General features: G+C 41.5%; 4 protein-coding genes across 4 annotated transcripts in view; 2 read left to right on the top strand and 2 right to left on the bottom strand.

Annotated features, from left to right (window-relative positions):
* The window catches only part of si:ch73-335l21.1 (insulin receptor substrate 1-B), a 50,106-nt gene extending 44,228 nt beyond the window's left edge, over nucleotides 1–5,878 (top strand). Inside the window, exon 4 of the mRNA XM_037758761.1 lies at nucleotides 2,075–5,878. Within this exon, the coding sequence (XP_037614689.1) occupies nucleotides 2,075–2,082 (8 nt within the window). The 3' untranslated portion in view covers nucleotides 2,083–5,878. The remainder of the gene's footprint in view (nucleotides 1–2,074) is intronic.
* Nucleotides 5,879–11,674: 5,796 nt separating this feature from the next.
* Nucleotides 11,675–14,906, bottom strand: LOC119481651. The gene is made up of 3 exons (XM_037758769.1): nucleotides 14,733–14,906; nucleotides 14,518–14,588; nucleotides 11,675–14,155 (listed from the first exon to the last, which is right to left on the bottom strand). Exons 1-3 carry the CDS (start codon nucleotides 14,759–14,761, stop codon nucleotides 11,757–11,759), a joined length of 2,499 nt encoding a protein of 832 aa, XP_037614697.1. The 5' UTR covers nucleotides 14,762–14,906; the 3' UTR covers nucleotides 11,675–11,756.
* A 289-nt stretch (nucleotides 14,907–15,195) lies between these two features.
* si:ch73-335l21.4 (E3 ubiquitin-protein ligase-like) lies at nucleotides 15,196–17,092 on the bottom strand. Its single transcript, XM_037758852.1, has 2 exons — nucleotides 16,547–17,092; nucleotides 15,196–15,608 (listed from the first exon to the last, which is right to left on the bottom strand). Exons 1-2 carry the CDS (start codon nucleotides 17,001–17,003, stop codon nucleotides 15,550–15,552), a joined length of 516 nt encoding a protein of 171 aa, XP_037614780.1. The 5' UTR covers nucleotides 17,004–17,092; the 3' UTR covers nucleotides 15,196–15,549.
* A 3,955-nt stretch (nucleotides 17,093–21,047) lies between these two features.
* si:ch73-335l21.2 (RING finger domain-containing protein) lies at nucleotides 21,048–24,454 on the top strand. The gene is made up of 2 exons (XM_037758849.1): nucleotides 21,048–21,205; nucleotides 23,245–24,454. The coding sequence occupies exon 2, from the start codon at nucleotides 23,337–23,339 to the stop codon at nucleotides 23,961–23,963; it is 627 nt and encodes a 208-aa protein (XP_037614777.1). The 5' UTR covers nucleotides 21,048–21,205; nucleotides 23,245–23,336; the 3' UTR covers nucleotides 23,964–24,454.
* Nucleotides 24,455–26,023: the final 1,569 nt, after the last annotated feature.

Here is a 26,023-nt window from a genome sequence, read left to right as displayed (position 1 = left end):
TCTCTCTCTCGCTCTCTCCCTCTCTCTCGGCCTGTTCTCTTTACTAGCTTTGTGCATTTGTTATTTTGGCTGACGGCAGCCTGAGTGCCTTTGGTGTGAGTCATCACATCTGACAGAAAGTAACCCAGTTTAAAGGGCATCGACTAATCTTTATAGTCCTGCGTTCGTTGCAAACTCTAAAAGAACTCCACTATTTAGCATTTTTTCACTCACTCTTTTACAAAAACATTTTTTAAAATGCATGAAAAGACCTTTACTTGTGTGACCGAATGCAGTAATCAAACAATGCCGTAATCAGAGCAATAGCATAACATTGGTTTAAAGGGCCGTGCACGCCGCGTGCCATCTTGCAGGTTAATTGCATGTCACACTGGGTAAAAATGGGTCAGATAAAAAGTGTGTCACGCTCTGCGCTATCAGCTTTGACTTTGCACAGGGTCGGGTCAGCCAGTGTGTTCTGCATAATTTCATTACGTATTCTGATTGGTCGGTCGGGTCGTAGCAACATGGAATCATAAATTCTCGCCGTGACTCGGCCTGGAGACATGATGGCACCCTGCACGACAGTCCAATCATGGCCTGTCTTCCTTCATAGGTGATTGGGGTGGAGGTGTCAACATCAACAATCCGTCTTGGGCTTTTGGCGTGTTCACGGTTGTGTGTGGAAGTAGTGCACTGAGCTCTTGTAGGTTAACAGCACTGAAGGTGTCGTAGATGTTGTCAAACTCGTGCAAGTGTTTTGTCCTCCATTATCATTATGATGTCAAACTACATGATATAAAATGAGCAATTGTTTTTTTTCTGATCAACAGTTTTATTGTGCATTTTAAGACATGATACAAAATAGACATTTGACACAGACACCCTAAGTTTTCCTTTTGTTCATAGGCTGTAAATTCTACTATCTTCACAGTCAACCAATCATTGAGGTGATTTTTCATGCAGAAATGGCAGAAAATAATGTTTGTAGCCTCTCACATACGGATATTTCCCGCTTTTCTGTTTTATATCATTTTAAACTGAATATCTTTGGATTTTGGACTGACAAAACAAGACATTTATAGACATCGCCTTGGACTTTGTGGGCCTGGGATGAACATTTTTCTTCTAATTTATTTATTATCGTAGTAATATTATGTAGTTTGATACGTCGGTGGATGTTTCTCACAATGCAATCTAGGACCAATATTTTGATTTGACGACCAAAGATTCTACAGTGTTTCTCTAACGATTGTGAACTTTCTTTGCCCAAAATTGCACAGTTGATGTTGGCTTTTAATGGCTGGGTAAAATAGCTGATGCAGGCCCCTCTGATTCCGGCACTGGAAAGGTGTTCAGACACCATTAAAAGCACGCTGATCCCTTAAATCAGCTGTCGGTGGTCGTGTCTCACAGTGCCACCATTAGAACTAGATTGATCGCCAAAGATTTCACTAGGTTTCTCTCACAATTGTCAACTTTCGCCTGGGACAGCCCCAAATCACACCGTGCACAAGGGCCGTAAAACGAGCAAATGGCTGTTTGACGCCATGTGGTTCGTCTGCTGTCTCTACTCCGAAGCAGAATTACCATTATGTCTGCATTCCCGCTAATCCTATCAACTGTGCAAACAAGGCCGGGAAAGAACTGGTGAGACTCAACCTTTTAGAATTATTACAGTTGTGACATTTTACTGCCGATGCACACCTGTGCTCACACGTTCGATTTGATGTGATGAGCTGAAATTGCCAGAAAAACCTGACTATGATTCCTGGATCTGTTTGCCCTCGCTGTGCCTGCAGCAATAGGTGTCCTCGCCTTTTCTCCTTCTTCCCCGCTGTTCCCTTTATCGCTTTCTTCCCGTCTCAGTCTTTTTCCAGCTTATGTGGCTTCATTGTTTCTTCCTGTTGTTCCTTTTAGGGTCACCGTGTTCCCTTGCCGATAAGCAGACACTGATAACTTACACTAGATATTATAATTAACCTGATAAGCAAGAGACGCTGTATATACATGTCATAATATTTATTTCTTCTTCATATCTGGGTTATTGTTTATTCTGCATTTAACCAAACAATTTCCTCTTTTTTTCTTCCAGAGTGCTGATGTCAGTGTGTCGTCGTTTGGGAAACAATCTGGTGCCACTCGGAGAGCTTCAGTGCTGCGCCTGTTCCTTTTGTGACGACCAATCACATCGAGAGAGCAGCCGGATGGGACACCCCCACGAAGCACTTTGACAGACGGATGGAAAACTTTATTTTTTTTCCCCTCGCTTTCATCTTGGTGGTTGTGGAAACCAACGGGGATGTGTGCCAAATGACATTCTTGAAAAAAGCTATTTGCTGCTCTCATTCCTTGAGTGAAAGCCAATCAGAGAAGGGTGCAAAAAAAACAATGGAGATTGGTGTTTTAGTTTTATTTTTTTTCCAAGAGAAAAATTCTAATCATTAAGAGTATAATGGTGGCTATTTAGTGTATAAAAAAGATAATGAATAGAATTATATATCTGCTCAAAAAGTGCCTCATTTTCAGATTGTAGCCATTTTACAAAGAACTTCAACTTAGCCTCGACTAACTGAAGCTTTGGGTTTTTTGGGGGGTTTTTTGTGCTTGAGTTGATGTAGTTACAAAAAAAATGCAGCAGAAGATATAAATAAAGGGTGGGTAGCACCGGTGTGAGCTTTTGCTGCGTTCATGTCATATGGGATGATTCCGGTGTTTACAACTTGCAAGCAACATGATTACAGAGTCGGTCATGTGAGGGTTAAGAATAGTATGCATGGTCAATATAACACTATATACGTAAAATTAACCCCTTACTGAGCTGAGAGTTTAATGCTACGTTCCATTTACATCGGAAGTCGGAGCTGGGAATGACGACACGCCTGAGTTGACCGCGTTCAAGTTCAAGTCAGAAAACTTAATGGGGTTTGCTCCAGCCAGGTTAGCCATTGTTAGCCATTGTTAGCAATACCAGTTGATACCCAGCCAACATGGTTATGTGGGCCCCACATGGGTTATGCTGGGGGTACCTGGGTACCAAGTGGGTATTGGCCCAAAATGGGCATCTTATCTGGGGCCCACTTGGGTCAACCAATGTGGGTTCTAGGTGGGTCACTAATGGGAAATTACTGTATGGGCAACACAAATGTGGCCCAGTTGAGTCAACTAAATAGGTCCAACATGGGCTCCCCCAAGTGGGCTACCCATGTAGGTCCTAGGTGGGTCACTAATGGGAAATTAGAGACACCTAGTGTACTCCTGCATGAAACCCACAAGGGTAATTGGCATGGGGCAAACATGGAAACTGTGGACAAACCCACTTACAACCCATATTTCAGCCCATGTAGTCCCCACGTAGTACCCACATAGAACTTAAAGCTGGGACTAAGATGGGTCTTGGGTATGTTGCCCAGTTGGGGCCCACATAACACCCATTGTAATCCTACATGGAATCCATGTGGGCAATTGACATTGGGCCATTATGGAACCCCGGACAATCCCATATAGGGCCCATTTTTCAGCCCATTTACTACCCACATGGGCCCCACATACAAAATGTTGGCTGGGTAACAACGCATTATGCCTGTATTTTGCGCATATAAACACCGTAGCAACATGTCCGAAGATAGAAGTTGGACAATAATATGTGTACGACTTATTTAAGGAGACACAAATAAGACAGAAGGGCTAATAAACAGTATGATAAGTTTCCGAGTCACAAATCCAAATTCAGGGGGGTGTTCCAGTTGGAAATTTACGAGTTCCCAGTTCAACACAGTATAACATTCGAGTCTGAAACTGGAAATCACAATAAATATCTGAAATGACATGAACGCAGCAGTTTCACTAACAATAAATAACGCTAACGGTACTAGCCAATCTGCTGGCCTTCCTGTCTACTGTGAGAAATATTAGCCTGTGTTAGCATTCAGCTCATTATAACTTGTGCTGCTTTTATTCTGTCTCTTTTCTCTTTCTGTTTAACAAAGCCATACACCTAAAGTATTAAAACACACACAGGCTTGAAAGGAAAAGGCACTTGTAGCAGGGGGATAGAGTAGCTAAAGCCAGCTATAGGTCAGATTAACATATTAGCATCGTCATGCCAGGACGTAAATTCCGCGTCCTGCTGACCACAGCTCAGGGTGAGACCCCTGATACAGAGCCAAGCAATCCCATTAGAGCTATTAGCTCCAGACACTTGTGTCTCATTTAATCCACTCCGTCTCAGGATGCTAAATAACATTAGGTACGTTACAGCTGAGGATAGAGACCCTATCAATAGCCATGCTAATGCTAGCTTTGTAGCGGTCAGCACACTGCTTTTAGCACCAGAAAGGGGGTCAGATCTTCAATTCTGTCAGTACGAAATAATAAAAATGAAATTTGTTCTCAGTTATTTTATACATTAAAGGTACCAAACATTTTACACTTTTAAATTTTTAAACTGAATTGAAAGTGTTTCTGCCTCCCTCCTTCCTTTCTGTCTTTATGCTTAGCTCTTCCTTTAATCTCCGCTATGCATCAGCACTGAAGTGCCTGTCTGTCCTTTTTATCTGTCTGCCCCCGTCTTAGCAGCTAGCACTAATAGGGCTGTCCTAGCAGAATATATTAAGTCTATTTTTGTGTCTATTTTTGTCTCTTTTATGGCTGTACAGTTCTCATGAAATAACGTGTTTATGTTTGTTCGGTGTGACACAATGAGCTGTCAGATGACGTGACCTGACAGCCCGTGGCGCTAATCGGAGGAGTTTTGGACTGTTTCTCTTTGCCGGGAATGGAGGACTTAATTGTCGCAGTGCCAAAACATCAACACCAACACCAACACCAACAACAAAAAGACTAAGCACCTCAAGAAGCAACCTTCAGCTCTCTCAAGCCTGGACGTATTGCTTTTGTTTTAAACATGTAAATTGTTAAATGTAAAAAAACATTGTGTTCTCCCTCCGTTGTTTTCTTTTTGCAGCAGGGAGGAAGAACCGTGACATATCTGGCCTCGCCGTCTTGCTTATGTGACACTTGGAGATAAAGGTCATTGCGAGGACTTGCATACGCTTTAACCTTGAATTTGCTAAGACTTTGACCGGGAGGATTAAAAAGAAAACGCATGAAGAGAAAGAAAAAAGGCCACCCACGGAAAAAAAACACGGTGCATCTATGTAGCTCCAAATTGTACTCATGTGTTTGTCTGCCCGTCTTGGGGAAGTTCATGAACTCGCTCACTCTGGTCACATGACTCTCTGAGGCCTGGAGCATAACAATGCAGCTTTATTATGAGCAGATTGGGATCTGTGGTTTGAATTGCCTCTAATAGCGGTTACTAATGCAGAAAAACAATTGGACTTCAAACCAGATTCAGCACATAAATCCAAGACTTCGCAGGCAAACTCATGATGAAATGTTTCTAATGTCTTTTGGAGATGTTCTCATATTGAAACTCAGCAGTTTTCAGCCAAATGGTGTAGTTTAGAAAGAAAGCGCACAAACGGACATTATCATCCTGCCATTTAGAGGGAGCTCTGAGCATCTCATGAACTTTTGAATGAACGTTTTTTTTTTTTACTCGCTGCAGAAATCTTGTTTTTCCTTTGGCTGCCCGTGGCGAACTCAATGGCCACAGCCACGTATCATGACTAAAGTTCCTTTGGGAGAGCTCAGACGAACAGGGTTAAAGAGTATAAGTGGCTATATGATTTGCGTTGGTTGGCGAGATGTTCATAAAAATGTGCAGGAAATGTGCTGCTGCTGTTCTAAATTGTTTTCCTCCTGTTTCCCCCCAGAGGGATGGTACTGAATGGGAATATTGTGAGATTTGCCATTGATGTAGACAGTTCTGTTGCTTTAGAGAAAAAAAAAAAAAAACTGACTAAAAGGAGAAAAAAAAGTCAAAACAACAAAAGGATTTGTGGTTTCTTTTGTTTCTGTTTCCTTTCGAGTGATGTAATGGGGATGATTGTTAAGGCTTAAGACAGGAAAACAACAGTGCTACTGATTTAAAGGGGGGGGAAAAGAAGAAGAGCGGAAGACGCTACAATTTACGGGCTGAGGCCAAGTGTGAACATCTGCACAAAATGCCACAGACGCTGGCGGGCTCATGCCCCTCGCACACTGACTCGCCACTGTCTTTTAACTCACACAGACCGCAGCAGATGTCACACTGTAATGTGGAAAAGAAAACAGCTCGATTGTTATCCACTGCGTTACTCACATCTACCACTCCCATTGATAAGATGGTTTGCACTCAAGGTTGGCGGGCTGCCAGCGGAGTTAATCACTCTTCTTACTAGTAATTTGACCAACCTGGTGTTTGCTGGGTGAGCCCCCTCTCACTCAGCACTCGGTTTAATTAAATAAGCTGTTTTTAGGCATGATAAATCTGTTTCTTTCTCTTCTTGTTAACATGTATGGGATCTTGTGTCGTCCACAGATGGCCAAGTAAATGAACCCACACAGAGGCACCGTAGGAATTAATAGAAATGAGAACACACACGCAGATCAGCACCTGCAGACCCTCTCACTTCCCTTACTGAGTGTCAATAAGGTTAGTGTGCTTGGTAGCACCTGCATGAGTAAAGAAATAGCCCCCACACACCCACACCTGAAGGGTTAGCGAAACCTACACTCTTTACGTTCCCGTATATCTTAAACAAAGTGAGTCCTGAGGGGATTTCTCGCCCTACTTCAGTATTAGTAGCGAGAATGTTCCTCATGATTCTCATGAAAGTCAGTTTTCTGAATGAATGAAAGAGTCTTTTCCTTGTGATGCAATGGACCAGTTAATTCCTTAGTGAGAAGTCAAGATAAACTCAATTCTCATCCCCAGTGATATAAGGAGAGAATGGAGGAGCAGAGGCGGGCGCAGCTGCCATCTGGTTGTCGTGGCGACAGGCAGCGACAATGCCTGCCTCGGTTTGGCTGTGGTGGCAACATCTCCGGTCAAGATGAGGCAGTGAAAGAGAGAGAGGAGGAGGAGAAGTAGGAGGAGGAGGGGATACTGGATGGGGGCCAAGGCGAGAGGACACAGAGTTCAGTTCCAGAGAGAGAGAGGTGCGCTGGATGGAGGCCAACAGGTGGACCTGTTGTGTCTGAGCGGGCGGGTGTATCATCTCCTCATTGTGAGTGTGTGAAACTGTATCTTTGTAAACACACCTACATGCACCCATTGGCACAGCGCAGCAGAAATGAACTCAATAACCTCACAGCAGGAATACTTGTACAGCCTCATAAAAATCCTTCTTGCCTCTAAAAATCCTTCAAATGAAACGATCTGAGAAGTAAAAATCACCGGCTCGAAACTTCCACACTAAAGGTTATACACATTTCTCCCAGGACGTTGTTAAGCAGAGATGGTAGGCCACTCAGATCCTGATGCATCATCTTTGTTAGTAGATAACGACCATAGCAGTAGTCACACTTAAATTTATAGCACTTGTTGTATGAAATAGTCTCTTTTTGCTGAACAGTGTTTTATTTCAGTGTATAAATGAAAATAACTGGGGTGGTGAGGGGAGGCTGAAGGAGGCGTTATCAGCTGTAATGGTACGTGTCCGCAGGGATGACCTCATTTTCCAGCATTTGACACTTGATGGGCTGCTGCTACGCACCTTATTGGACGAACCCTTTCCCCCGTGGGCTGCTGCTCCCAGCTTTCAAACCGGAAACCCACGTGGCGGCTTCTTTGGAAACTTTTTTTCACGTATATTACAAAAATAATTCACCGAAAAGTGTTTCTGAAAACATTTTATGCAAGAAATAAGCCATGCAGTTGCTGGATCTGTCTTCATTTTAGATCGAAAACGATTCGTTTAAAAGTTTTTCGAGAGTTTACAGAGGCGGCGAGTCGCGTCGGACTCCCCTGATTTGCATAAAGTAGCCTAGATCTCAACTTTATGCAAATGTGGAGCCGCTAACGTGATGGTCCGTCTCTTGAAAACGACGAATTTTCGCTGCGGCTTGCAAGCACTGTGATGTGCACTGAACCCAGCAGCGAGCGCAGCGCAAACGGTGTGATGACCCATAACCGCCGCTGATAACAGCGCAGAGTGGCTATGTAAAGAAAGACTTCATTCTCTGCTCAGGTAGACGTTACTCCTCTATATCTTTACACAGCAAATAGTTGTTTGCTGCTATATTAATGCTCTGAATATCATATAGAGCACCTTTTAATGTTTTCTTTAAACACTGCTCTCGACTTAGAAAAGAAACCTGCAACACCGTCCCCACAACGTGTCAAAATAAAAGCACAGTGTTAAATTAGTACAACTTGATTAATCGTGTACAATACAAAAGATTATATAGACTGCATAGATAACACTTGTTGTCATGACGTAATGTATTTTCAAGAGAGATCCTTTAACACGACTGCTGAGCCCAGTGAAAACGCGCCTCAAGCCTGTGAAAAGATCTAGTATAACGGAGTGATATATAAATCTGCGGTCAGACGTACGTCTCGAGCCTCTTTGATGGGCCTGAGAGTGCTTCATTTTATGGTGTTTACATCATCGGTCCGCGGGCCTTATGGCCTCATGTACATGTCCGCGCCGCTACACTACATGGCTGGCAAACAATACAGGAAGTCTTCCTGCCTTTATGACTTCCTCCACGGCGCAGACCACAGGAAAGTCGCTGGATGTAGGACACGGAAATGGCTCTTGCTCCCAAAGCACATGTGGGAATGTTAATGTAGGCGCTATTCCATGCTGCTAAATTGCTTCCTTCCCATCATTCATACTTATTCGAGATTGGGCGTGAGTTAAGATTACAGAAAGTGTACGTTTTGTTTTCTCACCATTTTCCCCTAGTCAAGTTGCCATTATAAACAACATAGTACAGGTGTTTTAGCTTAAGTAAACCTACTGTATGTTGACTGAGCCAATAAAGCTCTGGATTATAGTCAGTACTCTGCAAACTGCCTCTGCTAATCCTCCCAATTTTCCCTCTTCCCCCCCCTACGCAGTCCTTACATATAGCTTTTAGGGCAAAGTCAATCACTGCAGACTCAATAAAAGTTAGTTTACGCACACAGTCACGGTCAAACTGAGTGGGTCCATCCGCTGGCATGGCATGTGAGGTAATCTGAGCCACAAATACCACAGCAGATGCGACCATTTTCTAATGTATTTCCAGTTCTCTTTTCCTCACCGCCCCCTCTTTCACATAGTGTACTTAGCCAAACAAAAAGCCTTTCTCTGTCTTCCCCTCCCTCCCTTTTCCTTCCCCCCACCGCCCTCCAACTGACGCTCACCCTCTCTCGCCTCATAATGTTTGCCGTGATTATAGATGTCTCTCTATTACAGGCTGCATGTGAAATTAGCTCACCCCGTATAGCTGCAGGCTGAGAAAAAGGGAGGTTTAAAGTATAAAAAAAGTGCCACATGGAGTGAGTGAGTGAGTGAGTGAGTGAGGGAGGGAAAACGAGAAGGGGAGGTGAGGAGGGCGTTTGGGGGGGAGTGGTGGGACTGTGAGGCCTCTGTGCTTTTTTTTCCTTGAAAGCTCCCTGAAAACCGCAGACACATGGTACAGAATTCCCCTCACAGTAGGAGAAAGAGGGGGCGGGGGCCGGCTTTGCAAGAGAACACCACACTGTCTGTGATAAACACACACACACAGGGAATATTATAACACACACACTTGGAAAGGAAGGGAACCAGACGCACTCGGCCACACAAAAGGCAGCACAGAAAGAAGGAGGAACTTTGAGGACGCCTTGACACGCCAAAACATCATATCACCTTAATACCTCTATGGGAAAGTGGACGGCCTCACTTTCCACGGGTATTGGTATGGTGGTGGTGGTGGTGGGGGGGAGGTGTTAATCCAATGTACAATGTGTTTAAGTTTGACTGACAGATCCCTCGAACCCTCCCACCCTCTCCTCTCTCTGTTTGGGGCCCCTTTGAGCTCGAGGACGAGTGTAGAACTGGTATTTAGGTGGTGGCAGCTGACTGGGGAAAAAAGGTGAAGGGTCAGGTGGTGTGAATGGACCTGTTGGGGTCTGTGATGTGAGCTTAGCGTGGACCCAGTGCCCTTGAAACCGACCGCTCGGTTTGGCTGATTGGCGAGGAAGCAAAAACAGCAATTTCGCTCTTAACTGTAAGCTCTTTTTTTTTAAAGCGTTGAAAGACCTGCAATTTATCTTATCCTTTTTAAATTCCTCGTGCTTCAAAGTAGCCTAAAAAGCATGAGAACTACATCATAGAAGTACTTGAGGTCACACGTGGGGCAATAAAATGGACGAGTAGCGCCATCTAGTGGAATATATGGCGTCTGTTCTTGCTGTAAATACAGATCAGGCCACCGTAGGTGTAATCCATTTGCCTCTAACAATATAGATAAGAGTATAGCATAACATAATGACATGCATATTCTTGTGAGAAAACAAATTCCATTATAATGAGTCTGTTTTTCCTTTATGGCTGAAATCAATAGGAACAAAGCACACAATTACTTGTTTTCTTCATTATAAATGGCTTGGCAAAGTCACCAAAAGACCTTCAAACAAAAGGGGAAAATCAGGTTTTTCCATCCCATAGCGTGTTAACCCAGAGACCAGCATGCTCAAACCCTCCTTGTAAGCTGGAAAAGAGGAGGTGGAAAATCTGTGTCAGCACACTGAATAGCCGCTGCCTGCCTGGGAACGAGGACACAAGGAATGGGAATACAATCACTTTATAAAAAGCCTCAAGTATATGACCTTCTTCTGCTTTCCCTCTTCATACTCGACTTTACATTATGCAAATGCCAAATGAAGCAAAAGTTATGCTCTTAAATTTGACCTCTATAGATGTTTCCGCTCATCGTAAGGTTTCTCCCTCCCAGGAAAGGAAGAGGTCAGAGTTAGCAGTCATGATTTATGGAACATTGTATTTTCAAATAATTCCCAGCATTTGCTCGTCATGCCAGATGAGTGTTTTTTTTTACCACAATGAATGAAACAATGGGAAAATCTGAGGCAATCGCTGGGAAAATAGGAGAGAGCGGGGTCGGTTGCGACACTTTTGTATCAACACTAAATAACCTTCTATTACTCACAGACTACTTGAACAGTAATGAAAATAATTTTATCCCTGAAGAGATACAGGTGTCTGCTAAAAATGTATCAAGTTTTTTTAGAGCCAAACCCAAACGTAAAAGGCACAATTTCCCAAATTTTAGGTTTCCCCAAATTCTTGTTCTCGGCTAAAAAATATCATTTAAATTGAAAGAAAATTACCTAAATTCAGAAAAGCCTTTGTCTTATTTGTATCTGCTTTTTGTTGATTTGATTTAAGATGGTGAATTACATAGTTGCTTTCTAACTTACTGGAAAAGCATTGTCCCTACCATCCCAACCGACCCCACTCTCCCCTATTTGAAAAGCCAATTAATTTAGTCTGAGGTGTCTTCGGATGTCTTGTGTTGTCCAACAAACAGTCCAAAACTCAAAAGATATTACGTTTTCTATCATATAAAACTAATAAAAGCAGAATATTTTCACATTCAAGAAGCAGGCCCCAGTCGCTATAGTTTCCCTTTAATCGTCTCCTTATCGAATAATTGACTAATTGTTTGAGCTCTAATAAACCAGCAGAGACTCCAGGAAGTTACCAGTCCCAAAATGTCAAACTATTCCTGTTTATTAACACAATGTTTTTGAGACACATTTGGATAATTATGAAATTTGTTACCAAACACTAAGAACACACAAAATCAAAAGTACTTTTCAAACTTTTATTGGGATTGTTCCAACAACGTGTCAATTCACACAACTTTCTCTCATGTCTCAGTGTGGGACAGTTTCATTGACTTGAAGGAGACGTTGATATTCGTAGATATTCCAGCTCTGAGGAATCCTCGCTAAGACTCTTTGTGGTATCGGTTGACAAAACATCAAACATATTAAAAGCCCCACTTCCACTTCCTTCATTATCCAGGAATAAAACTGATGTTTTCATGTCACTGTCTTCACTTCTAAAACTAAACTTGTTTTCCTCAACATCTTCTACCTCATCAGGACCTCTGCTTGTGTTGTCTCTACTAAGCACAGCATCCTTTATGGTCCAATGACCGGCCTCTTCTTTTAGCTCGGTTGTAGCTGCAGTGTTATCGGTGGGTGTGATTGAGGTCTGGGTCGTAGCTGTGACACCACTGAACGAGGCACTTCCAAGTATGTCGGCGTACGTGGCGGTTATGACCCTGGCAGGCCGCTTAGACAGCCTGACGATGGGTGCATTTACGTAAGTGGGAGTGGATGCATTGAGCTTCTCGCCGTTTCCTCTCACGCGTTTGCCTCTCACTGTGCTGCTGGTGGAACGGTTGAACAGGCTCGCCTTTCTTTCAACAGGTTTGGTTTCCTTGGGGGTTCTTAGCTCAGATTTTGGGCGGGATTCAAGTTTCTCTGCTGATCTGACATAAGATGAGGACTTTATGTGATTTGCTGTTTTTTGTTTGTGTGTTTTGTTATTATTAGCATTTACAATTCTGGTTTGAATAGGCAGAAATCCTGGGAACGAGTAGTTTTTGCGTCTCTTTTGGTATTCGTCAGGTGTAAAGCTGGTGACGGATTCAGTCTGTAAAAGTGGTTTAAGTTCTTCGCTGCTTTGCTCATTTTGGCTGCTTCTTGGTTGCCAGGTCTGTGAGCTTCTAACTTTAAAACCTTCAAAACCCTGCTGGACTCTGGCAGACTTATCTGGCTCACCAGCTAAAGTTTTAGCTCCCTCGAGTGGTCGAGTGCTAAATCCTTTGAGACCATATATCCTTCTGTGGATTCTCAACTGTCTGGGATCTGGGCTCCGGTCCACCACACTGGCATCGCTGGCAAATCCTGATGTGAAATCCTGATGTGTGCCAGGAGATGGAGTGGGTGTCCTCTCAGGTTTTGCTCCTCTCTGACCAAAGCTGTACTTTGGTGACAAAGAAGGGTACATATTTGTGATTTTATAGCCCTTTCCTTTGTCGAAGCTGTATCCTCTAGCATTGGTCCTTTCATTGGAGGAGAGAATAGGCGTCCGTGTAGGATTTTCAAATCCTCTGAAGCCATAGATGCTTTTTACGTCTCGTCCAGGTGTGTGAGCATGCATTGATCCTCTTGTGTTTGTATTAACGGAGCCACTTACTACAGATTTACTGCTGCCAGTAGCCCGGAAATCTGCATGAGGTGTAGGGACAAAACTTCCCATGGTGGCGTCTTTCCCTGGAGCAGGATATACTGAGATTTGAGTGGTGTGTTTAGTATTAACGCCTGTCTGAGCGCCATACTGTGCCACATTAGCATTATGATACAGTGGATTGGCATTATCAGAGAGATGTTGTACTGCCTCGATTGGGTCTTTTCTTTGTAATTGTTTAACATTTGAAGAAAACCTGCTGTAATGTTCTGAATCAGAGGCCCTTTGCTTATGTGCTGTTGTGGGTCCACTACCATGAACTGTCTCGTGTCCACCGAGAGACGTCTGGGGGTCCTTGAACAGATACGACTGGACCTTTTTGTGTCTCGGTGTGTCGCCACTACTCACCGAATGCCACCCCTGAGAGAAATCCGTCAGTTTTTCTGGGCTGGGGATGCTTTTAATAACAGAGGCGTCTAAGCCGTTGCTGATTGATGGTGCATGAGGGGCAGTTTGACTCGCGAAGCCGAAATATTTGTTTGATTGAATCCCACTAGATGTACTCCGCGCCCCGGCTGCAGCGAGCTCATTTGTGTCTTTATAGCTTCTGTAAAGCCCTCTTGAAGTTGGCAGTGGAGTGCTCCAATATCTATCAGTCTGGGATGAAAAAAGAGAAGGAACTTTTTCATTCATGTAGGATTTCTGAGCATCTTCAGAACTCTGATGAGAGGGACCGGCAGCTTTATTGAGAGATGACTTTCTAATGATCACTGAGTTATAAGAGAGAGGGCGGTAGCTGCTGCTGCCGGCCGGCCTCACTCCTGCTCGATACTGTCTGTTATCTGGGCTGTTTTGATTGTAACTATAGCTGCCTTCTGTAAACCATACAGGGTTTGATCGGCGGTCAATGATTGACGAGGCTCCTCTGTAATTCCCGCTAGTCTCAATTTCACCATTAGTTCCAGTTTGGAGTCCAGTTTCGGTTGATGGAAGACCAGTAAAGAGGGGACGGTGTTGACTGTGTGGAGGGTACAGTCGTCTCAGGACATTGTGTCTCACTCCATAGTCCACTTGGGTTGTTATGGGACTGGCTGAAGGTGGAAAAAGAATGAGCAAGTTATTCTTTCTAATGCTGTTATACAGGCAAATCATTTGTTAAATGCATACCCTAATTTTAGTGAAATATAAAATGAAATTACCATGACTCAACATCAAATACATTTCCAAATTTGTTTACATTAACTGCTATAAATCTCTCTATAAAAATCTCTATAAAATAAAGTCCTTATCTCTCTACATTTTTGTAACATTGCCAAGTGAAAGCTCCATCAGCCAACACATGCCTCATGACATTTTTTTTATTAGAGAGCATTTAAGATGAGCCTTAGTTCACCGAAACTGCAGACGCTGCAGTATTGTCCTGGCAGTATACCAGCCTGTTTGTGCTGCTCACCTCTTGCAGCATCTGAACACATGATGAACGACATGACAGCTGCACAGACCGGCACAAAGACAAACAAGAGTCTGCAAGAAAAGAAGAAAAAAACACCCCGCGGGAGTATTGTTGTAATTTATAGACATCGTAATGCTGTCAATCAGAAATAATCACCAATCCTTTTCAAATTTTTATGATGACATGTTCACAAAGCTTGTAAGATGTATATTTACCTTGAGTAAAGAACAGGATTTCCTATCATGATGGACAGCGTTCTCCCAGGGTTTGTCAAAAAAAGACCTTAAATTAAGTCGTAGTTGTCAATCCATGTGTTTTACTTGTCAAACAAGTGAGTCATTGAGGTGCTGCTGCTGGTTGTGACACTGATTGGATGCAATGCTGTTCACCTGGCCTCAAGTAACTCACTGTCTGTGAAGGTTAGCTTCCAATTTTGGCCCATTTCATGTATAATACTTTATAATTTCTTTAATTTCCTTTCCCCAGTTTTATGTAGTTAGCTTTAATTTTCTTTGAACACAAGGATACTTTTTCCCCTTCCATGAATTTTACTTTGATAAGTCTGCTTAGGCCTGGAGACTTGATGTAATGTATTATTTTAACTGTATTTTTGCACACACATAGGCCAAAGCTAGGCCATTGTTTCCATTTTTTTAAATAATGCACACACTGAAAAAAGTGAGTTGAAACCAGTGCTCATTTATTTTTCCTTAAATATGTAACAATATTTCAAAATAAAATACATTAATAAAAAGAATAAATATCATATACATTAGTGCATTAATAGGCCTATAAAGGGGCCACTTTTCCTCATTTGAGTGCTACATAGTGGTCACCATTTAAACAAACAATCAGAAAGCTGACTTAAATCCAGCAAGGTTTCATCATCATCTCATCATCATCGTCATCATCATCATCGTCGTCATCATCGTCGTCATCATCATCATCACAAGTCTATGTTGCAACGGAGAACCATTGAGAATAAATACAGTATCACATTATCCAGGGTATCTGACATTTCAGACAGATGTCTTAAAACATGTAGCAGGACATCATGGCGAAGCTCCTCAGGTCTTCATTGGTCATATAATCTGTAAAAAGGAAAACAAGACACATTAGAAATCAAAGTATTTATCCACTATTTTCAAAATAACAGTGTCTGTTAAGTGTTGGCAATTATTTTGGATACTTAACAGTTAAAATTACACATAATAGCTAGTTGTACTCTGCTCTAGACTATTTCAGGACTACTTCTGTGAACAAAAATCAACAAAAAAAGTACACATTATTGATGACTTTATGAAAAGCTAAACCTGAAACTAAAACCCTAAATGTATTCAGTCAACTTTATAGCCTTAAATTACCAACAAAAGCATATATAAATAGCCTACTGTTACCAGTGGTGGAATGTAACTAAGTACATTTACTCAAGGACTGTACTTAAGTACAATTTTGATACAATTAATATCAATTTTATGCTACTTTATACTTTTACCCCACTACATTTCAGAGGGAAATATTGCACTTGTTTTACTCCATTATATTTATTTAACTGCTACAGTTACTAGTTACTTTGATTTTACAAACAAAACATATGATAAACTTATGAAATGTGAGTTTTTAGTTATGCTGCTGATGAGACCTCCTCAGGTTGGAGTTGTGCAAAACATTATTTTTGATCACTTTGCACACAATAACAATGTGTGTGTATAAATCATTATCTTGTGTGCATACGATTTAAAAAACACAGACTATAGGCCTATATCATAATTAATAATCTGAAGGGGCTATTTTGCATAGGGAGTACTTTCACTTTTACTCTAGTAGAATTTCAAATGCAGGACTTTTATTTGTTCTTACACTGTGGTACTGTCACTTTAAGGATCTGAGTTGTCTATTTCTTCCACTACTGACTACTGTTGCCACCAAACCCCATTCACAAACTGTTCATTTTAACAACTACCTTTGTCTCTCTCGTATTATTTAGCCTACTTAGCCAATTACGAATCACAATCCTCATTTTACTTACTTTCTCCAACTCTCGGCTGTTCGCTCTTCCCACTTATCAACCGGCAAACTTTCCTCCAGGACCGCCGGACCCTCCCACCTCTGGACGCCGGGGAGAAGTCGCTCTCCTCGGCTGGAGTCACCGGAATCTCCTGGGCGGTGTCACACAGAACGTCTTCCTCCGGGTCCTCCTCCTCTTCTTGGTCGAGGACTCCTGAAGTTATGAGCCGCTCCAGGATGCTCTCATCCACCCTGAGCTCGGCTCTCACCTTCTCCTCTCCGGAGATGGAGGTGGTGTGTCGGCACAGCGGGCAGATGATGAGTCTGTCGCCCTCCAGACGGAGCTCCTCGGCGGGTCCCCGAGAGAGAGCCCGGAGGCAGCTCTCACAGAAGCTGTGTTTGCACTGGAGCTGCCGGGGACACCGACGACCTGCGTTGTAGGTCCGGTAACAAATGCCACACTCTTGCTCTGAGCACATCCTGATGCTGTCTGATCCTGCTGTTGTTTATCAGTGAGGTCTGAATGAATCAGAGGGTGAGCTGTCCAGACTTATAACCCAGGGTGTGAGGAAGTGTGTGGGAGGAGGAGAGACTGTAGTGGATCTGAGCCAAACAAATGAGTCATCAAGCTCCAAATATTATGATGCCATGAAACTTAAAGTTGGACATGGGACAAAAAGCCTGTAGGCTTTCAGACAGACTCACAAGTCACACAATGAGTAACCCTGATCGTTTATAGGGCAGAATAACAGCTGCAAGCTGATGCAAGACATATTCTATAGATTATAATCACTTTATTATGTGAGGGTGGGGAAATTATTGTTTTATTTCAGAGATCCTTATTAGGCTCAAAAGCTATATATAAAGGTCAGTAAATAATAAATGTAAAAGAAAAAAGTGTCTTAAAAGGACTATTTGTAACTTTCAGAAATGCTTGTTAACAGCGACACCTGTGGCCGTTAAGTCAAGGAATGTCAGCGTCGGGCTCGCGCTTGTGCTCGCTCTAAATAGACATTAACAAGCATCGCTCAAAACAGTGAGGCGACACACGTCCACTGACCAGACGAAGGTCTCTCCATGAATCACTGCTGATCCTAGTGTTGGCTTTTCCTGCTTCAGCCTCCCGACCGTAGAGAAACGTTATCATCTCCGACCGGGCCGGAGGAAACAGGGAAGACACCGGCACCCGGTCGGAGTCGATAACGTTACTCGCTGCGGAGCCCCGTCACTTCACAAAACACGGGAAACCTCTGTTGGTCTGGAGGAGCTGCAGCAGTTATTTCTGCACAAACGTCCGCTGTACATTCGTATGCGAATGTGCGTGGGATCCCGACCTGCTAGATTTATACCTGTAAAAAGTTACAAACAGTCCCTTTAAGATATGATTAACCCTGATTGTATATAGGGCAGAATCCCAGGTGATGCAAGACATTGCAGCATATTCTATTGATTATAATCACTATATGTGAGGGTGGAAAATTGATTGTTTTATTTCAGAGATCCTTATTAGGCTCAAAAGCTATATAAAGTTCAGTAAATAATAAATGTTAAAGAAAAAAGTGTCTTAAGATCCCCCCTACTACTTGAATTTGTTTCAGAAGTGCTACCCTCCTTGACCTCACTGACGCTCCAGGGTGTTTGTATATAGGGCAGAATCACAGGTGCAAGCTGATGCCAGACATATTCTATTGATTATAATCATTATATGTAAAGGGTGGAAATTGATTGTTTTATTTCAGAAATCATTATTAGGCTCAAAAGCTATATCTAAAGTTCAGTAAATAATAAATGTTAAAGAAAAAAGTGCCCTACTTGAATTTGTTTCAGAAGCGCTACCCTCCTTGAACTCAGTGACGCTCCAGGGTGTGTTGTGTGTGTACAATGTGACGTCACCTCTTCCCCATGGTAATCCCCAAACAACCCTCCTCCTCCTCCTCCTCCTCCTCCTACTATCAGTTGTTCCAGCATGAACTCCTTTCATGGTGATTTCCGGGGGAATCTCGGGCCAACAATCACAAGCTCTCTCCTAGTGAGTGTGTGTGTGTGAGAGAGAGTTTGCAGTTCTTTGTTCATGTTTTATTGGCTTTCCCGCTTTTTGCCACCAGCACTGAACTTACTGTAAAGGTGCTTTTTTTATCTTAATGACAGTAAAAGAAAGCCTTTCCCAAAAACTTAGAATATTCAAAGGGCAATTGTCTCTTTGGTTACAAAAAGAAACCATTTACTCAACTCTTAAGCAAGACCATCTGTGATTTAAAAAAAAATAAATAAAAAAAAAGTATAGTTATTCAGGATATTTGTTTTCTTATTGACGACGTGAATTCAGTCAGTGCTTCCACAGCGAAAAGTTGTTTTGGCTGTTATGCTGCAGTATATATTTAAAGTAGATTTCTGACTTTAAAAAAGGAAAAAAGTGCTCGGAAGTTCAAATCAGTGTGATGAAGGTGCTCTTTGGTGGGGTACACAAAGGTTAATAAAAAGGGAGATTCCAAGGCACTCTTCTGATGAAGTGCTAAAAACAATGCTGGTACATGTTCAGATTGAGCTGAGTAACAACCCACGCGTACACTCAGCCTTCTTTAGGGTGTAACCCTTCAACGCCAACGCGTGGGTTGTTAATCAGCTCAATCTGAACATGTACCAGCTTTGTTTTTAGCATTTCAGCAGAAATAGACATTTGGATTTTGCCAGAAGAGTGCCTTGGACTTCCCCTTTTTAGATTTCTGACTTTATTGTGTGTCTCGTAGGGTGAGACACACACAAACAATATAGCGCAACATGTCACCTTCAGCTTTTCAGTTTCAATTTTAGAGTACTAAGGCAGGATAAAATCCAAATATAGATTTTGATATGGATCATCAATTTTAAGGGCTTTAATGATCTTAATGGTATAACTGTTGTAATTGTTCCCTAAAGCGATTCCAATGGAAGTGATCGGGGACCAAATTCAGTCACTGTTTCAAGAAAAAATGCATTTTAAAGTTAATCTGAAGATAATATTATACCGTATTGTACTATACAGTCTGAGTTAGACCATTCAAGTGGGTATCTTCAAAGGTTTTGGTGTTTTAGTATAAAATTCATTATTTGTGCTAGGGCTGCAACTAACGATTATTTTCATTGTTGATTAATCTGTCAATTATTTTCTCGATTAATCGATTAGTTGTGTGGTTTATAAAATGTCAGAAAAAGGTGAAAAATGTCGATCAGTGTTTTCAAAAGCTCAAGATGTCGTCCTCAAATGTCTTGTTTTGTCCACAACTCAAAGATATTCAGTTTGCTGTCATAGAGGAGTAAAGAAACCAGAAAATATTCACATTTAAGAAGCTGGAATCATGGCTGGCTCATTCTAAAGTAACGAAAACACAACGATTCTTATTTTCAGGTGGTTATACACTAAAGAAAACATACTTATTAATATTATATTCCATTTCTGGCAATAGATCCCCCTAAATGCTACACACTGCTCCTTTAAGGAAAAGGGGAATTCTCTCAACCAAAGGGAAACTTAAAGCTAGGGTTGGTAATCTTCAAAAACATTTTTTTTTATATTTGTTGAAATTCTCATTACATCCTGACAGCAATCAATAAATCAAATGCTCTGACAAAAAATAAATACAAAAATCTGGTATCCCTGGCTTTCGCAAGACTGTAAACTTGTGGACTGCAAATCACTGTTGTGGTGAAAACTCCCAAATGTTTGCTCTCAGTGACATTTTTTTTTTATTTAAACAACTGAAAAATATATGTTTTGTTAAGTCTGGTGGTTGTATCTTTATAGTGTCTTCTTGCTGACAGCTTAAAGATCTGTCTCAAAGTTTTCATCTGACCACACAGTATCAGGCTTTGGAGTAAAGTAACCACAGAGAAACACAAGCTTCTGTTTACCAGTAGTATCCCAGTAATCATTTCTAATCTCGTAGTGAAAGTCCACTTTATAACTATGTTTTGATCACAGAGTTTAGTGGCACTGTAAATAGCAGAGTGAGTGTTAAACACGTCCTGTACAGGACGAGCTGGTTTTAGATACAACAGATACCGTACGTCAGGTTATGACTCAATTTATCCGTCAATAATTCACCTGTTTACACCATCGACCTTCTGTTCTGTCCCTGCAACCTTATTTACCCTCACTATTTTTTCTGTACTAGAATGTGAGATGATTTTCATTTTTTGTTTTTATAGTATCAAAACAACTGAATTAAATGTAGAAACTTGTAAGGATGTTAATAATTACACCCTAAATCAACACTGCTATTTAAAAAAAAACTCCTACATGCTGACTGTGTGGAAGCATAATAACATAATATGCAGGTAGAGTTGAGTAAGTAGACTCTGAATCTGTCATTTTCTGTCTTATGTGTCCTGGTTACTTTCACATCACCAAGGGTTTAATTACTGCTGAGGGAAACCACGGAGATGCCTCATGGGGGACCAGACAGAGAGACGAGGACGAGTAAAATCAAGGAGACGGAGGGAAAAGGGGAGGGTTGCCAGTAAGCCGAGCTTCAGCCAAGTATCTGCAGGATGTTAAGATAGAAACTTGAGTGGTTAATGTGCACAAAGAGGGAAGGAGGAAGACACTCTGCCGGGATGAGATCTGTACCAACATGAGAGGAAGAGGAGTGAGTGGTGAGAGGAGGGCGTCACAGTGTGCTCTGATCAAAGGGGTGTGTGGTGGGTAAGTGGCTCCTTTATCTGCTTGTGAGGTGTGAAGATGGATCGGTGCCAGTTTCGCTCAATATAATCTCACTGAGCCCTTTGGCCTCGATACAAGAGGGCTCATCTCCCTTTCACAACTCGTTTCTCATTATATTGTGGTTTTTTGGAGCAAAGCAAAATTCTTATTGTTGGTGTAAATTATATGTTTTTGATGAATGTGTAGTAGACTTATGAAAGAAAAAGGTTTCAGGCTATGTGTTGCCATGGATCAATTCAAAGGAGACCCCATCTGCTAGGCAACAATCCCCCCATGAGTGAACTTGAGTTGCCTGGTAGGCGTCCCATGTGAGCAACAAACAAAAGCAAATCTAATGCTTTGTTCCATAAAAAGCCAGCAGCAAGTGAGCGTAGTTTAGCATAAGGATTAGAAATGGGGAAACAACAAAAATTGAAAAACAAGAGCTTTAGACGTGCTTAAAGGTGCATTTGTTACCTTTGGACAGAGCCAGGCTAGCTTTCCCCCCTGTTTCCAGTCTTTATGCTAAGCTAAGCTAACTGGCTGTAGCCTTATATTGATCGGAGTTGTATCGATCCTCTCATCTAACTTCTTGGCAAGAAAGCGAATAAGCATATTCCCCAAAATATCAAAATATTCCTTCAACATTTGACATTATTTGACTCAAATGCATTTTTATGATGGCAAAATCTTACCAGGCTCAGCAGATTACATTTAATCAATGTGCCTTGGGCTCATTTCAAATGTTAAAGGTTCACTCCAACAACTCAGTATTGTACTTCCATGAAGTCGGCAGGCTTACAAGAAACACATTTAAAAATGAACGGTCAAATATCGAAGCAGCAGAAGCCGAGATATTCTTACTTTTAGTCTCAGGTATAGGTCAAGCAACTCGATCTCTTGGGATATAAATATCACATCACAAGGACATTCTGCGTGTCATGAGAATGCATTTCAGCATTTTTGCATGTCATTTGCACGCCTCTTTTGCGTGTCGTTTTTTACGCCACGCAAACAAAACTACAGTATCGGCCGTAGTTAGGTTTAAGCAACAAAACCACTTAGTTAGCTTTAGGAAAAACAGCATGGTTGGCTTTAAAATTAGTACGTAAACTGAACAGAAACAACGTAACAGAAGTACGGTCACCAACGAACTTCAAAATAACTCAACAACACTTTGGGACACAAACACCAGTTTGCTGGTTGAAAGTCGTGTGTTTGTTGGACCTATCCACCCACCATAAGCAGTCATTCTCACTTTTTATTTTACTAGCTCTGAGCGTAGCGTATTCACGCGGGTACGTTAACATTGCAGTCAATACAATCTACATGGTGTACAAATGACTCGCGAATACCGTGTCATTCGTACGCATTTATTGCGACCGGCCATTTAGTGATGTCAAGCTACCAAAACATTGGATCCTACATTTCCCATGATGCAACAACTCAATAGTGTGTTTTATTAGACATTTTCTTTGCCTAGTAAATGCTCACATCTTTCAAACTCCATGCCGTCAGTTTGTAACACAAGGATACTTCTAAAAATTCCCCTAAGTCTAAGCCGAGATAAATGACATCATCGGGGGGTTTTCTACAAGCCGCCGAAGATACAACTGTTTTCACAGATTCAATGGAGTGGCCCTTTAAATGACTGAAATTAAACAAATCTGTTTGGAGAAAAGTGTACGTGCACACACACACGTAGAAAACATCATTACAGTGACTTATTACTTCCTTTCTAGCCTCTTCTGTTGCTTGTTTCTTCATTTCCCAACTTCCTGGACCCGCTGAGTGTGCAGGCCAGCACACACTACATGGACTCAGGGTGATTGTGAGTAGGTGAGGGGGGGGGGATAGTTAGACGGTGGATGGCTGAGTGTTTAAATGGATGAATGCTATGACTCATGGGCTGTGGAATCTGTTCATAAAACTTAGAAGAAACAAAGCGGCATCCCAGGGAGAGCAGATCCTGGCATTTTAAAAGCCACATAAGCCTCTAGGGGATTCTCTTAGTCTTAGTTCAAGTTCTTTTCTCTTTACAGATTTTACAGTCTTCTATTAAAGATTCATCCACGAGTTGCATCTTGCCATCACTGAAAGCCAAATCCACTCACCCTCCCTCCCTGCCACCACCATGCCAGGGGATGTAGTCCCAGCTGCTGCAGCACCCAGCCTCAGCACCGTCTCTGGGGAGCCCACGGATGTGGAGTGTCCCATCTGCTACCAGGAGTACAACCAGTACAACAAATGCCCCCGGATGCTTGAGTGTCACCATGTTTTCTGCACTGAGTGCCTCCAGAGGATCCAGCTCTGCCCATGCGAGCCCCCGGACCCCCGCAGCCCACCAGCCATCCCCTGCCCCCTCTGCCGCCACCTCACCCCTCTGGAGACCGGGGATGCCCTCTCATTGCCCTGCAACTCCCGCATCCTGGCGAAGCTGCCCCCCGTGACCTTCCGCCTGCCCGTGAGCATGGCAACACGCCTGGCCACCGTCACCCAGAGAGTGGTGCTCTCTCTAGAGGGCGACAGCAGAGACACCCGCCTCATCATCCTGCCCACCGTGAGCCTGCGGGTGCAGCAGATGCACCCGGACAGGTCGTACGGTGCGGCGCCGGGCCTGGTGGGCGAAGAGGAGGTCTTACAGCAGAGCAAGAAGCTGTACTGTGTGCAGCTGCTGGCTGTCACCTTCTGGGTGCTGTTTGTGATCACCTGCGTGGTCGGGGTGGTGTTCGGGCCACACTTCTTCAACAGGAAACTTTAAAAAGAAACAGAATTTGTCTCCTTTTTATAGAAGTTATAGTTGTTGATATGAAAGCACTGTAAAAAGTAGGATGGCACATGACATTTTTTGAGAATATAAAACACTAATTGTTTTTCAATTATATTTTTATGAAGATATTTTGACCACCAAGGTCACTATTCACCCTCTAGTTATGGGACCAACTCACTTTTATTCATATAATGCCACCACTTCTACCAATCCTCGCTCACTGTACTGCATATTTGTTGCTCTTTCTTTCATAATGATAGACTGATGAAGAGTTCCCTCTAGTGGTTTATTTGGAAATGTATGAACCGAGATCACAATATGTATATAAAATGATTAAATGTGCTGTCTTTTCTAAGGCTTCATAAAGTTTTCTATCTGTGCCTGTTTTAATAAGGTTATTTATTTACAGCTGATGACTGTCCTGCCAATGCATAAATAGAATAAAGCTGCTTTACATAACACATTTACAATGTGTGTCAGGTGTTTACATTTAGAAAATCACCAAGAATTGACATGGGTAAATAATAGTGTGTGCATTTGTTTCATCATTTGTGGATTGAATTCTCTCTTTTGCCCCTTTTGTGGTGTAAAATACAGCAAACAGATTCTGTTATACCAAAGATTCAACCGTATGTGATACAGAAAGTCTGCTTTGGGGCACCTCTGCAAAGTTTTTGGCTACCCGGTTGGTAATCTATCCTTGTAGTTAAGTAGAATTTAAGGGACTAATACTTTTACCTGTCTACTCTATTGTACTTTTTACTTTATTGCATTTATTTGAAAGCTGTAGTTATAAATGTGTTAATGCTCTAAACAAAGTATGATTCATTGTCAGAGTTTAAACACCTGTTACACCAATCACATATAACAACAATATTAACAACTTCTCAAAGGTTATTACATCAATAATACCACAGTTTGACATAAAAAATATAGTACTTTATTTTACTTCTAATAAATAACATTTGAAAAGCAGGCAAGATGCAGTTTTATCATTCATATTTTTCTCATAATTCTTTAATTTTTCCACCTCAGCATTATATCCGGCTCAAGGTTCCGTCTTTTAATCTATACAATCACTTTATTCTTATATGATACTACATTTTGGAGGCAAATAGTGTACTTTTTACTCAATTATGTTTATTTTTAAGCATTAGTAACAAGTAATTAATATAAAATATAAAATCACCTAATAAATTATGATATATTATTATAAGTTAATCTACCCAGCAGTATATAAAGTAAACATTAAAGTGGTGTACAGAGTAATGCATCAATAATTATTATCCAGTGTGATATATATATATGATTGTGAAATAAATCACCCATTCTGCATAATGAGTACTTTTATTTTTGTTCTTTTTTTGGGGGGAAATTCTTTTTATTCCTTTTTTTCCAAACATAGCATAACAAACATAAAAAAAACATAACACCGGTGCCATAATACAAAAAAAAAATTATCTTACATTTAACATTTAATATGTATATACATAAATACACACATACACATCTCCTCCCGCTCCCACACAGAGACAGGTCCAGCCTTCTTCCCACCCCTAGAGGTAAAGTTACAGAAAAAATTAAACAACAATAATTTTTTTAATAATTTAATAAGTTAGTTAGGATTAAAAGTAATTAGTACTAAAGTAGTACAGTTTATGGTGGTAAAATATAAACCTTAAAATAAATAAATAAATTAAATAAATAAATGTAAAAAAAAAAGAAAAAAAAGAAAACAGCACGTAGAAAGTAATAATTAATAATTAAGTAAATACCCTAGAAAGATTAAGAAGATTCTGTATGAGTGATCTATGGATCCCATATCCTATAGAAAAGCTGTGGGCGACTTCTTATAGCATAGGTTATTTTTTCCAAGGGAGCACATGAATTTACCTCATTAATCCACTGAGTAATATTAGGGGAATTCTCATGATTCCACTTAGATGTGATACATCTATTGGGAGCCGTGAATGCCAGGTTAACAAAACCCCTTATCCTCTGGGAGGGAAGATTCAGATTATTATTATTGACTTATTTATTTTTGTTCTTGA

This window comes from Sebastes umbrosus, chromosome 22 (assembly GCF_015220745.1).
Source record: "Sebastes umbrosus isolate fSebUmb1 chromosome 22, fSebUmb1.pri, whole genome shotgun sequence".
In the NCBI taxonomy this organism is placed as follows: Eukaryota; Metazoa; Chordata; class Actinopteri; order Perciformes; family Sebastidae; genus Sebastes; species Sebastes umbrosus.
Note: the sequence above shows the minus strand (reverse complement) of the source record. Positions and strands in the feature narration are given on the sequence as shown.

Bases quoted from the DNA above. Each gene is read 5' to 3' on its own strand.
- si:ch73-335l21.2 (XM_037758849.1), top strand. From the start codon at position 23,337: ATGCCAGGGGATGTAGTCCCAGCTGCTGCAGCACCCAGCCTCAGCACC.
- si:ch73-335l21.4 (XM_037758852.1), bottom strand. From the start codon at position 17,003: ATGTGCTCAGAGCAAGAGTGTGGCATTTGTTACCGGACCTACAACGCA. The intron at 15,609-16,546 runs GTAAGTAAAATG...TCCTTTTTACAG, and splicing joins ACAGCCGAGAGTTGGAGAAA to ATTATATGACCAATGAAGAC.
- LOC119481651 (XM_037758769.1), bottom strand. From the start codon at position 14,761: ATGATAGGAAATCCTGTTCTTTACTCAAG. The intron at 14,589-14,732 runs GTAAATATACAT...CTTTTCTTGCAG, and splicing joins AATCCTGTTCTTTACTCAAG to ACTCTTGTTTGTCTTTGTGC. The intron at 14,156-14,517 runs GTGAGCAGCACA...TTCCACCTTCAG, and splicing joins GTGTTCAGATGCTGCAAGAG to CCAGTCCCATAACAACCCAA.